A 17,243-nucleotide genomic window follows, 5' to 3' on the forward strand; every position below is an offset into this window, starting at 1 on the left:
TTCCTGGAGCAGGCATGAGCGAGAGCTCGAAACTGTGTTCTATCATCATTGAAGAGAGTGACTGTAGATATACATTCAAAAACACGCAAAAAGTGAAAACCACCGCCGTCTGGATCCCCTCGCCTAGTGTCTCGTTGTTAACTGCCTGCTCTATGCTATAGTTTAACATGGAACCTGCCGTACACATGTATTGACATAATTCTCCGCTATAGGCGCCACCCAACGCACACATATCAGTACAATGGTGTGGCGTATAGCAATGCGTATCTATACATGTCGGAGTTTGAGCTTCACGCACAGATTTACATAGTCGCAAACGTAGTAATGGGTGAAAATGGTTAATTGTTGTGTGCCTTTTTGTGAATCCAAACAGGGAAAATCTAGTTCCGTAGGAATAATATTTCATGACATTCCCTCGGCAGAAGAACTTCGAGAAAGGTGGCTAGTTGTCATAAGAAGACAAGGTGATGCCAAAGGAAGTAAGTGGATTCCATCCGATTATGCACGTGTTTGTAGCCTTCATTTTCAAGAAAAAAACTATAGGGAAAATTGTAAAAGAAAGATTTTAAAGCGTGGTGTTGTACCAACCATATTTCTTGATTATCCGAGCTATCGTCAGAAAAGCAAGAGAACTCCACGGAAAATACGAGAAAGGACACATAGAGAAGAACGACAAACAATCAACAGTGGAATGAAAGGCACGTAGAGAGTGGCATCGGAATTAAAGTTGATTTTCCGACAAGAAATAATGCTCACCAAAAGATAATAAATAGTAAGCTTTGATCCAGAATACAGAGACTGCAAAAACAATTGGCAGACGTGAAATCTGAACCTGAAAGTGCACAGAAAAGCTTGACGAGTGCCCAGAAATAAAGAAAATTAATATAATAAAAGAGGCTGCAAACGAATAGAATCAGAAAGCTGTGTACCTATTGGGCCAAATTCATAATTTCGAAAGGAAAAAACCGGAGTGGTCAGAACAATCTATTCGATACTGTGTTGCGTGGAGAATAGCATCCCCTAAGGCTTAACCAATGAGACCGCAGAAGCGCTCTTCTTTACAGTGAAATCTACAGTAGAGTGTGTGACTTTCCTGCTGCAAAACAGATTCTTTTATGTCCTTACTAGGAGATTTTCCGGAGATCCCGTGGAGGTTGTAATTAGCGCAGTCAGAATGGGAGGTGGATCTAACGACATTACAGATGCAAGTACAGCAGCATGTGCCATGAAAAGGATGCTAAAATCTGGCATCATGATTTCTTCTAAAAGTGCCAACGTTGCTAGCAGAAATCAAAATTACTGTGACGAAAGCTTGCCAAGCACGATCTCCAGTGCTGAATCTGCTGATGAAAATATTCTTCTGGATTACGTAACTATCCTTCTCGATAGAATTCGAGAGCCTGAATTACGGTTTTCATAAAACAGCCACTCAAACACTGGTTTGTGGATATTTTGTTCGTGTTGTGGATGAAAGACTAAGATGCGACATGTGTTAGCAACATTTCAATGTCAAATTCATCAACACCACTCATGGAACTAAGCCATAATCAAGATAGAGGAGGCTTTCGCTTTCTAAACAGTCCTTTGTAGGGGTAATAAAACATGTGCAAGAATGTGTTGAAATTGGTGTGCCATACTTTAAGAAATCGAGCCACATATTGAAAACTATGCATAAATACTTGATTTCACACCTTTCATAGAGTGATTTACTGAAGTGTAGTGTCTCAGATCATCAAAAGATAGTTAGCGAAATACTCATAGTGAAATTTGTTAGGCCATTGTTAGCAAATATTGGAAAAAAAGAAACAGAAAATGTGTTCCGATATGTGTGCTATAGTAAACCACTGTCTAGAAAGGTCCTGAAACTGTGAATTATGCCAACAGGATGTGTGTTAGTTCAAATTTAGAAGGTCAACTCAAATGTAATTTTCTTGCATGTTCGTAAAAATAATATTAAAAGCAAAAAAATTGAAATTTTTATGTGTTACCGGATAATTCATACAACTCTTGTACTGTACGTGATTTCATGAAGGGGGTATTAGCTGCTGCCATCTATGATATGGAAAATCGGCAACATAGAGCAGGCAGTTAACAACGAGACGCTAGGCGAAGGTATCCAGACGGCGGTGGTGAAAACTGACATCTGAGTGAGTTACGAGGTTTTTGAATTAATGTAACGATATGATATGATATGATATGATATGATATGATATGATATGATATAAGATATTTTAGTGTCAACAACATCAATATGAATTATGGTGTACGTGCACATTCTTGTTTAAGTTAGGTATTTTTGTAGATTATAATGAACGAAAAATAAAATTAAATATATAATGATTTCAAAAAATAAACATGATGTAGTAATAATTAGGTATTTTTGTACGTTATAATGAGCGAAAAATAAAGTAAAATATATGATTTCAAAAAATAAACATGATATAATAATAATTAATGAAATACTGTAGGTTATGAACGTGTTAATGTATAATTTGGGTTTCAAAATAAAAATGGATAAATAAATATGATACAGATAGCAACAATTAAAATAAGTTATGAATGTGTTAATAAATATGTACAGGTTGCAAGGGGTAAGAGAGTAATAATTAAAATACGAGTAAGTTATAAACGTGTTAATTAATTTATATGGGTTGCAGGGGTAGTGAAGTGCATTCCACAACCTCTTCTACTCAAATCCCATCCTCACCTTCCCGTGGTGCAACCTGTTTTTAACAAACGAAGCTCTGGGGACCAAGTAGCAGCAGTATAACTGTTCCATCAAAAATGAAGTAAATGCCATTTCAGCATGCTGACCTGCCATGGCATGCATAATAGTCCCCTAAGTGGTGAAGAGGGGATATGGGCGGTGGAGTTGTCTGACAATCATCTCGGTTAGGTCATCTGAACCCGCTAACCAACGGCAGGTGTGGTCCTCCAAATGGTTTGGGGGTTGCGTGTAGGTGATATAACAGCCATAACATAAAAATATGGTGCCTACATTAAAATGGTTATTCTTTTTGCTACAGCACTCTTTTACAGTACATTGGAGAGCATGAGCTAATGGCTTTATTGCCAAGAACTCAGCATTGGTTAACATTCCTGCAGTTAGGTCATATCATAACATTATATTTGCCTACAATTTTATTGCTATGCGAAAGTTTGCTAAATCAATACAGAGAGAGGCAGCGAAAAGTTACCGCACTATGCAGGGGATGTTGGGGAACAGATTGTCTGCAATCCATTGCTCGACTCACTGGTAAGCTGTAGCAATGCGAGTGTCGTTCAGTTTCATTATGGTAGGCCTAAAATTCCCGAGTGGTGTTGCATTACTACACTTCTTATTGAACATTATTTGTGTTCGCTATCAGTATGGTGATGTATACTATTGCACAACGGATATTTCTAGTTGAGACATTTCTCCTACAATAAGAAATCATAGGACAGTACCGTTCACAAGTTTCTACATCAGTTCCATAATGCTGCAATGCCTTCAGGACAATACATACAGCGTATTCCGAATCTCACCGGTCCGGTGGCATCAATGACGTCACGTTGCAGCGAAATAAGGAACAAAACTGCTGGAAGGATCGATGCTGTCATGGCGACTGTACAAGTTGTTGTCTGTGCTACGCTAGCAAAATTTTGCGAAATTTTCGTACTGCCATCTCGTTCAAAAAAAAAAAGAGAGCTTAAACAATTTATTTCTTGCAAATCAAGATTTCAGGTATAACTCCCTGTAAAGTTGATTTGAATAATTTCGAGGGAAAAATTGTTCCGGAGCCGGGTATCGAACCCGGGACCTTTGGTTTAACGTACCAACGCTCTACCACTGAGCTACTCGGGAACTCTAACCGACACCGACACAATTTTTCCCTCTATATCCACAGACCTCAAAGTGGGCTGACAACCGTCAAGCAAACAACTTCGAGTGCACACTAACTCCGTGTGACTTAAATTGTGGTTTTCTGTTCACGAACAGTGACGTGTATTATGCAAATCAAGATTTCAGGTATAAGTCACATGGAGTTAGTGTGCACTCGAAGTTGTTTGCTTGACGGTTGTCAGCCCACTTTGAGGTCTGTGGATATAGAGGGAAAAATTGTGTCGGTGTCGGTTAGAGTTCCCGAGTAGCTCAGTGGTAGAGAGTTGGTACGTTAAACCAAAGGTCCCGGGTTCGATACCCGACTCCGGAACAATTTTTCCCTCGAAATTATTCAATTTATTTCTTGAACCGGTAGTAATAACTGGTCCGTTGGCATGTTCGCTCATAAGCCATTAACATATTGTTTTTACGTTGTGCTCATTACAAACAATACAGCAGAACTAAAGCAGAACACATCGCCATGACACAACAGTGCACGATGTTATTCGTCTGCTAATTCCCGCCCTATACAAGAACCAATCAGATTCACTGATGGCGACTGATGGAGACTGCCACCACCTCTGCAAGTTGATGGCACCGGTGCGACACCGGTGGAGCATCAATGACGTCATCGGTGGAATTCGGAACACCGTGATGCCATCGGATTGCTCACCGGTGAGATTCGGAATACGCTCATAATCAAGTTATTTAGAAAATGGTAAGAAATAGGATCTCTTTTAAACAAAAAGAGAGAACCACAGAAGAAGTTATTAACAGAGGAGAAGCTTGCTGATATTCAAATAAGAACTGAAACCAGCCCAAGGAAGTCTTCACGCCGATTGGCACAGGAGTGTGATATTTCACAAATATCGGCATTATGGGGACTGGAAATGCTTCATTTTCATTTTTATAAAATGTCAGTGGTTCATAATTTAACACAACGGCATCCAGCTGTCCTCATAAATTTGTCGGTGGGGAACTTTAAAGGTAAGTGTTCACTACATCGTGTCGCACTCCTCGTACGAATCACACGCAACGGATATTTTAAGTGCAGTGCGTTCACTGTAACGGCTCCACCTCATCGCCTCATTGGATTTCCCTATCAGCTGTTAAAATATGACGTCTACAATATTGACATCGCTGAAACTGAGGAGTTGAAGTTAGGTTTATTAATTATGACTGTTAGCGAATAAGAATTTGTAATTGCTTCATGCATCTTAATTGAAGAGCCAGAAATAAAAGAAATATTAGTTACATAATATATATGTAAGAAATGACTTGATTACTGTAATGGGAACGCCTCAAATTATATAATTATTCGCAATTTTCTACAAGCGAAATAAGTTTTCCATCTGCCATTTTGGCGCGACACTGAACATGGTACAACATAATAGTAACAGTTGACCAATTAAAATTGATTTATTAAAGAAGGCCATGATCACACGCAAGAGAAAAGTTGCTCATCTGAGAAACGTGGACGGATTTGCCGAGAGGCAATGCATGCGATACGATGTAGTGAATGCGATGATGTAACAATTACAGCAAAGATAGTCTTTTTCCGATCCGTGCAATTCGTCCTATGAGTGCGATACAATGTAGTGAACGCTTACCTTAAAACAGAAAGTGTACAAGAACAAACCACATACTCTCGAACCCCTGGAGAATGAAATCAAACGAGTGAAATCTGAAATTTCAGTGGTGGAAATACGAGTGTTTCGGAATTTTTTAACATGATGCAACATTTGTATCGAGAACGCTGGACATAATTTTCAACAGCTTCTATGATGAAAGCTAAGATCTACATCAGTTTTCAACTTCATTCATTCATTAGGTAACTCTTAACTAATAATTTAGACCTACTGTAATGAAACCGAATGCTGCTGCAGCTTACCGGTGAGTCAAGCAATGGATCGCGGGCAATGTGTTCCCCGATGTCCCCTGCATAATGCGGTAATGTTTCGCTGTCCCTCTCTGTTTTTCCACTGATACTGATATAAAAAAATTCCAAACTGCTTTTGTTTTCCTGTTTTAATAATTTAAATCTTTACTATTACTAATACACTTCATTTTATTGATCTTGCTTAATTTTTCGAAATATTGTTCTCTCATTTTTATTTCGTCTTCACTCATTCAACAAGTTCTTGCTCGCTTCCTCTCATTTTCACGCTTCTCCCTTATTTCATTTTTTCCTCTGCTACTATAACATCACTTTTAATTTCACTGTTCGACTTCAGATTCTCCCTTTCTGTAATATTTCTGTTGGTTCTCCTTGCCCCTTATGCTTACATTGATGCTTCTCCTATTCTATCTAACTCCTTATTTATCCTTCATTGCCTCTTCATTCTCTGGATATTTCTTTATTAGATTATAAAACTCTCCCTCTACACACTCATTTATTACACCCTCCATTGGCCTCACAGTACTGGCTCTACTTTGGACGTTTACCTCACCCATCTGTGATTCCTTCCTACTTCTATGTAATTTCACACCACCCTCAACTTGTTCCTTTTCCCTTCACATGCCCCATTTCCCCCACTTATCATCCCCTTACTTTCACACACTTTCTTATTTTGCTCATCACATCCCTATATTCTCTGCACTTGTGCTTCTTATGTCACCCTTCGTTGATACATTCTGTCTTCTACTTGCAGATCCCATCACACTCCACTTGTTACTTCGTCTCATTTCTTCTTTTCACTTCTGTTTCCCTCCTTTCAGTTTGCTGTCCTGGTCAGCAGCAGCTGTTTTCTTGCTTTGTCTTTCATTCCTTCCTGATTACTTCATTTATGCATATTGGGTTGATGCAAAAGTTCGTAGCATTTTCTCGCTGTGACAAAAGTTTTTATTTGTCATGAATACAAGACAGAAATTAATCAATAATACAATCTCCTACATTATCTGTAAGTAGGGACCGGAGTTTTATGTAATATCAAGGTGTGAAATATGTACATATTTATGTAAGAAAAATAAGCTGAATATGTACCAAAATATGTAAAATCATGAAAATATTTAATATCAATATGTGGCAGGTATAGGATAGGTAAGACTCTCCAGTTGTGATTTCATAGAGCACCCGACTTTTTTACCGCATACTTGACACATTGCAATTTTTTCAACTGCAGTGAAACCTTCGTCCATCACAATCCATGATTTTATTTTTGTCGTTAGGGTTGAAGATACAGGGGCCTTTTTAGTTAGTTAAAAGCAGTAGATAAACTCACTTGCACTTTATACTGTAGTACTAAAACTAGAGAACTGAGTGAAATGAATGACACAACAGAACTGCAAGCACCGTTTCGCTTTACTGGATTAGGAGAGAATAAGAGGAGATGTGGGACACATGCATTTTAGCTGCTCCCTGTAAGAAACAAAGTACCTACTAAAACCTCAAACTATAGGCATTTACAAACTGTTGTTTGCCTGGAACTAAGGATGTTATGTTTCGTGCCGAAATATATCTTTTCTTGGGTAGGTAAAAAGGCTTTTTAAATCTGTGTATTTCAAATTGTAAACTTCTCTAACAGAAGTTTTTTTTTTTTTTTCCTTTTAGACAAGTAAAAATGAATAAACCCCCTAAATATGTAGATTTATGTAATATCAAGCCACAATATGTAATGTGGGGTAAATATGTAAAAATATGTAGTATCAAATTTGATTATAGTAATGGTAATTACAAGATTCGCAAAGATTTGTTATTTATATACGGTTAGGTTGAAAGGAATATAATATTTAAGTACATAAAAATCCGGTCCCTATCTATAACTCTCTACCAACGCTGGGGTAGTTTTTTGATTCTGGATCTGAAGAAATCTGCTGGTTTGGAGTTAAAGAAGTCGTCAAGTCAAGTTTGTAAAGCATCTTCGTTAAAGAAGTTCCTTCAAATCTGTTCGATAGAGAATGGAAAAGGTGGAAATCTGAGGTCGCAAGATCACGAGAATATGGGGGATGTGGAAACATCTCCCAACCAACTTCCTTTCGTCATGTTAGCAGAGTGTGAGCGTGCATTATCATGTTGCAGCAGCACTTGATGCAGTCTTCCCAGTCGTTTTTCTTCAATTGCGGCCACAAGGCACCTGAGTTGTTGGCAATAAATGTCAGCAGTTATGGTTACATTTCTGGGAAAAAATTCGTAGTACACGATTTCTTCTTTATCCCATCAGACATATAACATCATCTTCTGTAGATGGACACCTACTTTTGTAGGGACTGTTGTCTTTTTGTTAGGGCTCAGTCCTTCCTTTCAATTTTTCTTAATGTTGACATAAAGGCACCATTTTTCGTCACCAGTAGCAATCTTGAATAGATGTTGTTCACGAACTAACAGATGACGAGCAACCAGTGAAAAACAAAAGGCAACCTGCTGATTTCTGCCACTTAAAGTGTGCGGTATCCATACACCCGAATTTTTAACCTTGCCTATGGGATGGTTGATTCTTCACAATTCGTCACATCTGCCAATTCTCGGGTTGATGAGGTGGATCATCATGGATTAAAGCATTGAGCAGGTCTTCATCAAAGCCTGATGGTCTTCCTGAACATGGCATATCACTCACATCAAAGTGGTCTTCGACAGAACCATTTTTTTGCAGTTCCTTCTCGATGGCATTCTTCCTGTACATGGCATAAATGTTCCAAGGTGCATTTGCCACCTTTGTTTCTCTATTAAACTCAAATAGGAGAATATGTTGGAAGGATTTTTTTTTCCACTTGACATTCCATCTTCTTTGGCCCACAAACAGCACAAACTTTCTTCAAAGCACAAAATTCAAGGCATAACACTCCAAATAATAAAATGAAATATGACAAATGATAAACTATCTCCTAACACTGCAGTGTTGTGGTGAACAAAAATGCTATGAACTTATGCATCAACCTAATATTTTGGCTAGTATTCCATTAACATAATCTTCATGATAATCCATTGTATCAGTACATTTCACTGCTTTCCAAGAGGTGTAACGCCTGTAGCTGAGAACATCTTCGAGTTGATCCATGTCTGAGTAATACTGCAACATACTGATAGTAAATATATTCACTAATACTGCCGATATCATCACAAGACTCATACAGCAAACGAAATTATGCCCACACTTTATATTTAGATAAACTTATATAAGTAATTGGAATGTTTACTTACGTATCTTTCTAGAAATTACAGAAAATTATATCCCCCAGCATTTATAAAAGCTTCACCAACTTTGTAATAAATTCTCAGACACTCACATTACATTTCGTCTTGTGTAATTTTCTGAATTACACCAAGAATTAAATTTTACAAGGCTCTCAACGTGTGCAGATTACCTGTATATACTTCCTGCTTCAGAGTTTCTCAGAGATAAAAGTCTTAAACGATACAAGGTGGTCATAGTCATCTGCTAAGTTTCGATCCCAGAAGACATTTCATATAATTTAATCTCTAAGCCTTTTCATTTACTTGTTTCTGTAAACTCAGCATACAAGTCTGTAACATTTCTTTTGTTAACATAACATATTACAGTAAAATCCCTCGAAACCTGCAATACCAAAATAATGACACTTTTGATTTGGGGGGGGGGGGGGGAATTAAATCTGCTGCATTCACATCCTGGGCCGTCAATGTTGCCACATTAGGAAGTTCGCACCAACTTTCATATTCAGTGAATATTGGAACCTAAAATTAGTGTATTATTTGTGTTGTGAGATATTCAGGGGCACCATAAAACAGTGAATAAAATACGTCGAAGTAGCTAAATAAAACTATTGTAATTCGGGGAAAAGTCGTTGTTTAAATATGTAAATCGTGAAAAAAAGTAGGTACTTAAAACATGTATATAGTAAAAAAAAGAATTTTACATGGAAATCTCTTTATTGATGACCGAATTCAGTAGAACTTCAGTAATTCAATTTTGTCATTAGCATGGGACAGTTCTATTAAAATTTATCCCAGAGAGAATTTCTGCTGACAAGGAAATGCCGAACTTGACGAGCAAACCGATATCAATAAGCCTAGATGGAGAAAAGTGTCACATGAATATAAAAAACAATAGGCCTATGTGCATTTGCTCACTATGACAGGCCACTTGGCTACCGAATTATCAAAATACATTATTCCTTAGTCATAAATATCTTTTACACACTTATTCTTTTTGTGTTATGCTGTCCTGTGTCTGTGTGAAAGAGTGAAGAACTATTCGCTCTCTCACGTTACTCTTCAATATTCTTCAGAACTCTAACCCTAGCTACTTAGTTTCTCGTTTTCAACATTTGTCCTCATATCACGAAATAGATACTTGCTCACAACACCATATCACATTCTCCATTCTTAAACACAGAACATCCTTCTACTCTTCATCTTTCACAGTCTCTGTAGCTCATCTCTGGAACTCTCTACCACCACATATCAGAGACTGCCGGACATTATCTAGTTTCATGAAATAAACTAAGATTGCACTTCTCAAATTCAGATTCCTTTCAATTATAAGCCCTTTTCTCTGCTATAATTTTGTAAAAAATATATATATTTCTTTTTCTACTCAAACCAAGAAATGGATTCGGAACACCTCAAAATCTGTGCTTCAGTGGCTGACCATGATAATATCTTTGAAAAATATTGGAGTACAAAAGGTCAAATGACTTTATTGTCAAGCGCCTGGCATTAGAAAACAACAACAACATATTTATTTTTCTTTCTTTTCCTTTTTTTGTTCTCTTGATCACCAGATGAAATTATTATCACACCCTTTTCATTGCGGATTTTATTTAAATTTCGTATTTTCTTTTTTTTTTATTATTATTCTATTACATTCCATTATTGTATTCTTCCTTATGTTTTCCCTGTAAATTATTTGTAGGCCTACTGAGTTGCTTTTATTATATTCCAATCTTTAGATTCGTATATTACTTTCTTTTTTTATTACGGTATTATTTTCATACTGTTTAGTGTCGATTTTGTTATGTTATTATTTTTTGTAATATGTTAGTATTCTGTTTTTTAACTTCTTGTTAAATTTCACTGCTTGTATACTTTGTGACCTGGTACACTGTAAGAGAAGGCCCTATGGCCTTAAGTCTGCCAGTATAAATAAATAAATAAATAAATAATAATAATTATTATTATTATTATTATTATTATTAACGAACCTAAGTATTGCACATGCACAACACACAGATTTTCATTTTTTTTACAGCTGAGCAGTCATGCTTTCCACATGATAAAAGATGAAAGACAAACCCATTAATTTCGTACTTATTTTGAATGTTTATTGTCGAAAATAAAATGATGGAATTTCACGACTGATAAATGCACAAATCTAGGTTTATAAAAAAAACTGCCAAATTCGCAAAGAGAAAAACGAGCAAAATTCGAGGCAAAGCATGATGGTAAAATGTGTCCACTGAACGAGTCTCGTTCATAATATAAAAATTTTAACTCTCTGTCTCAATTAGCAGAAATTCGTGCAATAGTAATATGCGTTACAAGAGCGGTATGTTGACGTTTTCATGTTCGAGGAAAAGATTGAAAAAGCGAAACGTAGTTGAGCTTTTTTCATTTCCGAGAACATGAAAACAAACATACCGCTCGTGTATCGTACATTATTTTGTGCGAAGATCGTTTATTACATACCTGAAAGAGGAATTTCTAATTAGTTGCAATGAAATCTCCATCTTGGTTTCTGTTCAATGACGGCAACTTTGGAAAACAAATATATCTATCTTCAACATTGTTCCTATAAAATGTTTTCTGTGTTTACTCCAGCAGGCCGTGATATACGGCTGTCTTTTTTTTCCCCCAGTCTATGATGAGTCTGGAATCTTGTTGATTTTTTCACGGCTTCCTTAATGTTACTTGCATTACAAATGCAGTAACTTTTGTGGTGTTGTAGAGTTTACTTAATTTTTGCAAATATTTAAAAACAGTGCAATTTAGGTGAAATTGCAGTTGTAAGTTTCCAATTTATAATTATTATTATATTGAACGTCTTTAAAAATAATATGTTAAAAGCCTAAAGCAGTAAAATGAATATTACGCTTAAGCGGTAAGAATAGGGAAATTGTTATGTGTTTTACGTTGGGAATACTGAATGTGGTATTTCACACTTACTGTGTATTGGTTTTGTGCGGAAAGCAAGCAAATACGCACGATCTCGCACAAAAGTAATTCACAAAAGTCGGTTGTCCGTAGTGATGTGTTTTATTAAAAAAAATGCACACAGCTTTTATGTTATTTAGTTATGATCAAGTAATTGAGAAATAAGCTCCACATGGCTGCAGTTTTTACAGTTGGGATCATAAAATACCAACAAATAATTTGTTTAAATGTCTACTTAATTATCCGACAAAATGGTTCTTTTCAATATTAAATTTGGCTCAAATTGACTAGACAGTTTTACTTTTGGTGTTCCAAATAAGTACTTTAGTATGATTCTTGGCATCTCTCAATGCAGTCCCTACCCGGAGATCCGATTGAGGGACTATTTTACCTCTGGAAAATTTTACACTGAGGGACTCCATGAATCATAAACAGTGAAAAATATAGTGGGACTGCGTTGGTGTTAATGCAGCTTTTGTGGGTATCTCTTTGTTACTTGTTAGCTTAAACAACAAGTTTAAGCCCCCTCACCACGACAAGGTGAGTACCCACGAGAGGGTACTGATCAAAATACCCCTCATTTCTCGTGAAAAACAACAACTGAATAGACTACAGTGGACTATAGTGGACTTTATGTTGTCAGCAAACAGCTGGATACATTAAGAAGATTGATTGATCCGACAAAATCTCGTATCTACAACTAGCCTGGTCCCTTGGTGCCGGTTAAGAGGGATTCTACTGAATTTGCAACTACAATTACATCTTTTGGGCGCAGTTCATATACTGGCAGCTGTAAATATGTCAGATTCATTACCTTTTCGACTTCATCGTCGAAGTGGTCCTCTGCCTGTGTGTCTTTCTTGGCGCGCTCCATGAGGGTGGCTCTCTTTGCTGCGAGGTACAGTGACCTCTTGATGCGGACGTAGAACACCTCCGTGATGGCACGCACCGTGTAGTCGGGGATGAAGGTGTGCCGCAGCATCGCATCCAGGTTCACAGACTGCAGGCTGCCCATGTTCTGGGGCGTAGGGGAAGTAGGGGAGTCCACTGAAATGCCATAACATCACTTCAAGTGAGGGTCTCTCGCAGGGTTGGCATGATTTTTCCCGACCCGAAAGGCCAGTGGGTTGTTTTAAAAGTTTACATAAAAAAGTATTCTAATAAAAGTGCAAATAGTATAAAATCTTTCTTTATTAACAATTCCAATAATTTTTATTATTTTATACTGTGCAAATCATTATTAAGTAGGTGCCTATTTTATAATAGTATACCAATAGCTACCAAATTTAATTTATTATTGTAAGCAATATTAAAATACCTGAATTAATTATTATTTGTTTAATAATTATTTGAACAATCCACGAAAAATTCTTAGAATTTACAGAGTACTAGTCAATGTAATAATTAAATTATATTTTGGCACCCGTCTGAAACGTTCCGGTCACATCAGGGGGTTGCGCACGCATCTGGCGAGAAGGAAGGTGCGGAGAAACGGAAACACGAACCCCTGACGCTAGTAGCTGTACGGAACAAGGTGGGTGAAAAGCTACTGTGGCTGGGCGGAAGTAAGGAAGCATCTGGGAGCGGATTGTTGTGGAGGTCCAGAAGCTTCGTGACACAGAACATTCTAGATGTTCGTGGTAAATAAATAACATCGTGAGTTGCTGACGAAAGTCAGTTAGTCTTCAGTCAGCTTTTAAGTCTTGTCTTGGACAGCGGCGACGTATCCAGAGGATCTGAGTTCGACGTGCAGGGAACTTGAGTGAGTCCGTGACTGTGGCAGTGTCCAGGCGAGTGCGACGTATCCAGAGGATCTGAGTTCGACGTGCAGGGAACTTGAGTGAGTCCGTGACTGTGGCAGTATCCATGCGAGTGCGACGTATCAGGATCTGAGTTCGACATGCAGGGAACTTGAGTGAGTCCGTGACTGTGGCAGTGTCCAGGCGAGTGCGACGTATCAGGATCTGAGTTTGACGTGCAGGGAACTTGAGTGAGTCCGTGACTGTGGCAGTGTCCAGGCGAGTGCGACGTATCAGGATCTGAGTTCGACGTGCAGGGAACTTGAGTGAGTCCGTAAATGTGGCAGTGTCCAGGCGAGGGCGACGCGTCCGGAAGACCTGAGTTCGATGTGCAGTGAACTTGAACAGTGAGCTAGAAGAACTAGCCAAGGCAAGCGGACTGTGAACTGAGAACTGACAGTTTTGTTTTGCACATAGTGCTTTGTGAACATTAATTGAAATTAGGAGTACATTGTTGTTCTTCTCAATAGTACACGTATCTCGTCATTATCGCTATGTCGAGTGCAATAACGATTACTGTGTTGCTGTGTTGAGTGAAATACCCATTGTTGTAGGGTGAACTATTAGAAATGAAAGTCACATTGTTGGCAGGTGGGGTGGTTAAATGTAGAATAAAACATTACAATATTAATGGAATAACAGATATTTCAAACAAGTTTGCAAAAAAGAATGGGTTTGGGTAGGCCTATAAAATTTAAAAGTCTTAAAATTCATATAGGCCTACATATATTTAAAAAATGTTTATCTAAAAACTAAAATTAATTTTTACTCACATATTTACATGGATAAATGTAAATAACGGTTATTTTTTTTAACCCGAAAAACTCCCTTGGACAGAAGGTTTTTATTAACTCTGGTCTCTCGCCATACATTGGGTGATATTAATAAAACAGATAAAAATTAAAGTTCTACAAGAATTTGAGAATTCTTCAAATTCTTATTAATAAACTTCTTAAGGAATTCTCCAGGCTGGAGTCTGCATCAGTAACATGGAGAAAACTCAGTTTCTTACGAATAAAGTGAAGTCAGTTCTCAGAGTTTGAAGATAATCTTAAAAAATTTGAAGTCACTCACTTATAGACTCAAAATCAACGAGTTAAGTAGTGAATACTTGATATGGCTGCATTGATGGATATTCCTCACATGTAAGTATATAAGGAATGCAGGGAGTCTTCTCTAGAGAACTGTAATCATCTTTATATATTTTCAAAATATATCATTTCTTGGGTGAATTACACGAAACTATGCTGCATTCCACAATGCCTGAGAGGCAAAGTAAACATTGCTGGCAGAGAAAGGGAAAAGGGTGGCTACTGTGGTCAACCTAGATCGGCCTCCTATGGTGCACCCTCGGCAACAACTGTAGGTAAACAGGTCTACATATGGATGAATGACGAATGTAAGTATCCGCCATTAGGAACAAAAGAAAATATTCTGTCTGTAATTTGAAACAGAAGTTCATATTTTTATAGGGTGCATATTAAATAATTTAATTTGGTGACGCCTTTTAAATAACAGTGCACGAAAATAAATAATAAACGGTAACATGCGCGACATGATAAAGGATATAAACAAAGAAAGAAGAGAAGGAAAAACAAAGAAATGAAAGATGATAGGATGAGAGAAATGAAGGAATCAATGAGGGGAGGAGAGAAAGAATGAAAAAAGAAAACCAAGCAGAAAGAGAGAGAGAGAGAGAGAAGGAAACAAAAATACAGTGAAACCTCTCATTTACGGATATCAAAGGGACGTAACAATCTATCCGCATCTGGGAGGTGTCCTTTATTGGGAGGGAGGCTTCCCAATCTAACAGTAAATTTATAATATGCATTATGTATCCCTTCACGCTTTAAATGAAATGTATTACTGTAGTTTAATTCTAAATACAGTCTACATTACTACAATAAATTCCTTGTAACTTTGAACTACAGTAGATAAGACCGAAAAAGAAAAATACAGTACTGTGCCATGCAATTTTATTTTACGTATACAGTTATGCAGTACTGTAATTTACAGTTTCCAACTAAACTTTACGTTCAGGTGCCATGTCTCTCTCGAAACAGAACAACTGACTGAAGTGAAGAGAATAATCCTACTAACCCTATCATGTGTCGAATACAATTTCACGATCGCGGAAACCTTGGACTCATCAGACAGGTTAAATTTTATGACTTTATTTATCCACCCTCTTCCAGCTAACAAGGAGTAGCCGGCTGGGTTAGTGGTAACCTACGAGACCCTTATTGTCTTCTTTCATGTTAAGGAATTTCTGTACAGTTCTCAAAACTAAATTTTTCATTTTTGTAAAACATTAGGTCTTGAAATCCAAGTTCTGTTCGCAGTCAGGAGGTAAAGCAAGCTTTAGGACTGTGAAACAGCTGTCCGTGTCCATGTCTGAGAGTGTCCATAAACGAGAGTTAAATTTATCATAATTTCTATATTATTTCAGTTGGGATATAAAAATCTGTCCGTATTTGAGGAGTGTCCATATCTTGGGGGTGTCCGTAAAGAGAGGTTTTACTGTATATCAATAAAGAGAAAACAAACAATATGAAAAAGAACAAAGAAAGGAATGGGTAAGAGAACGAAAATTAGGACAAGACACAGAAATATAGAAATATAGAAATAAGGAGAGGAAGTGAGAGAGAATAGGATGAGTCACGCCTATTGCAACCAGAAACATCTACTGCGCATATTAGAGATGCTGAAACTTACCCACACCAATGTTTTGTATGAGAGCTTGAGTTCCGAAGTACGTGAACGGCCCACTCTCAAAGATCATGTTTTCCTTCCCCACAGTAACCTCAACACGACCCTCCAGGATCAACACAAAGTAGTCCACTGCCTTGCCCTGTAACACATAATATGTACCATATAGCAGGGTGACCAACTTCTGATCATAAAAATATGGGATACTTAGTCACGACAAATTTTAGCGCAATTTTTTAGGGGTGTGAAGCCTGGACTCATTGATGGAATGGTTTATATTTTCCGTACAAAACTATCAGTTTAACAGTATTTCAACAAATGGTTTTACTGTTTGAATTTTAAGTATATATTAATCATCAGATGACTGAAAACAAGTAATGATCTCTTAGTAATTTAGCAATTACTTCTGATGAGAAAAATTAGTTAAATGATAACATTATCTTGTCAAGATAAAATTATTCATATTATTTAGTTCATAATTTTGAATATTGAGTACAATATTATCTAAAAATACATTGTTTCTTAGTTTTAACCTGTTTACATTTATATATTATTTTAATGTACCGAAGTACATATGATATTTCCATGCAGATATTCTGCGTCATCATACGATGAAAGAGTAATGGAACGGAGAAAATTCTCTCCGGCGCCGGGATTTGAACCCGGGTTTTCAGCTCTACGTGCTGATGCTTTATCCACTAAGCCACACCGGATACCCACCCCGGCGTCAGACAGAATCGTCTCAGATTAAGTTCCAACTCTTGGGTTCCCTCTAGTGGCCGCCCTCTGCACTACGTCACAGATG

General features: G+C 37.3%; 1 protein-coding gene across 2 annotated transcripts in view; it reads right to left on the reverse strand.

Moving 5' to 3' along the window:
* The window catches only part of LOC138711085 (unextended protein-like), a 113,631-nt gene that overhangs the window by 19,805 nt on the left and 76,583 nt on the right, over nt 1–17,243 (reverse strand). The window contains exons 9-11 of one of the 2 annotated variants that reach the window (XM_069842402.1): nt 16,445–16,580; nt 12,745–12,977; nt 5,873–8,878 (exon numbers count right to left, since the gene is read on the reverse strand). In XM_069842402.1, the coding sequence (XP_069698503.1) occupies nt 8,789–8,878; nt 12,745–12,977; nt 16,445–16,580 (459 nt within the window). In that variant the 3' untranslated portion in view covers nt 5,873–8,788. Of the gene's footprint in view, nt 1–5,872; nt 8,879–12,744; nt 12,978–16,444; nt 16,581–17,243 lie in introns of those variants that run through there. The other variant, XM_069842401.1, reaches the window with a different exon arrangement.

Source organism: Periplaneta americana, chromosome 12, assembly GCF_040183065.1.
Source record: "Periplaneta americana isolate PAMFEO1 chromosome 12, P.americana_PAMFEO1_priV1, whole genome shotgun sequence".
Lineage (NCBI taxonomy): Eukaryota > Metazoa > Arthropoda > Insecta > Blattodea > Blattidae > Periplaneta > Periplaneta americana.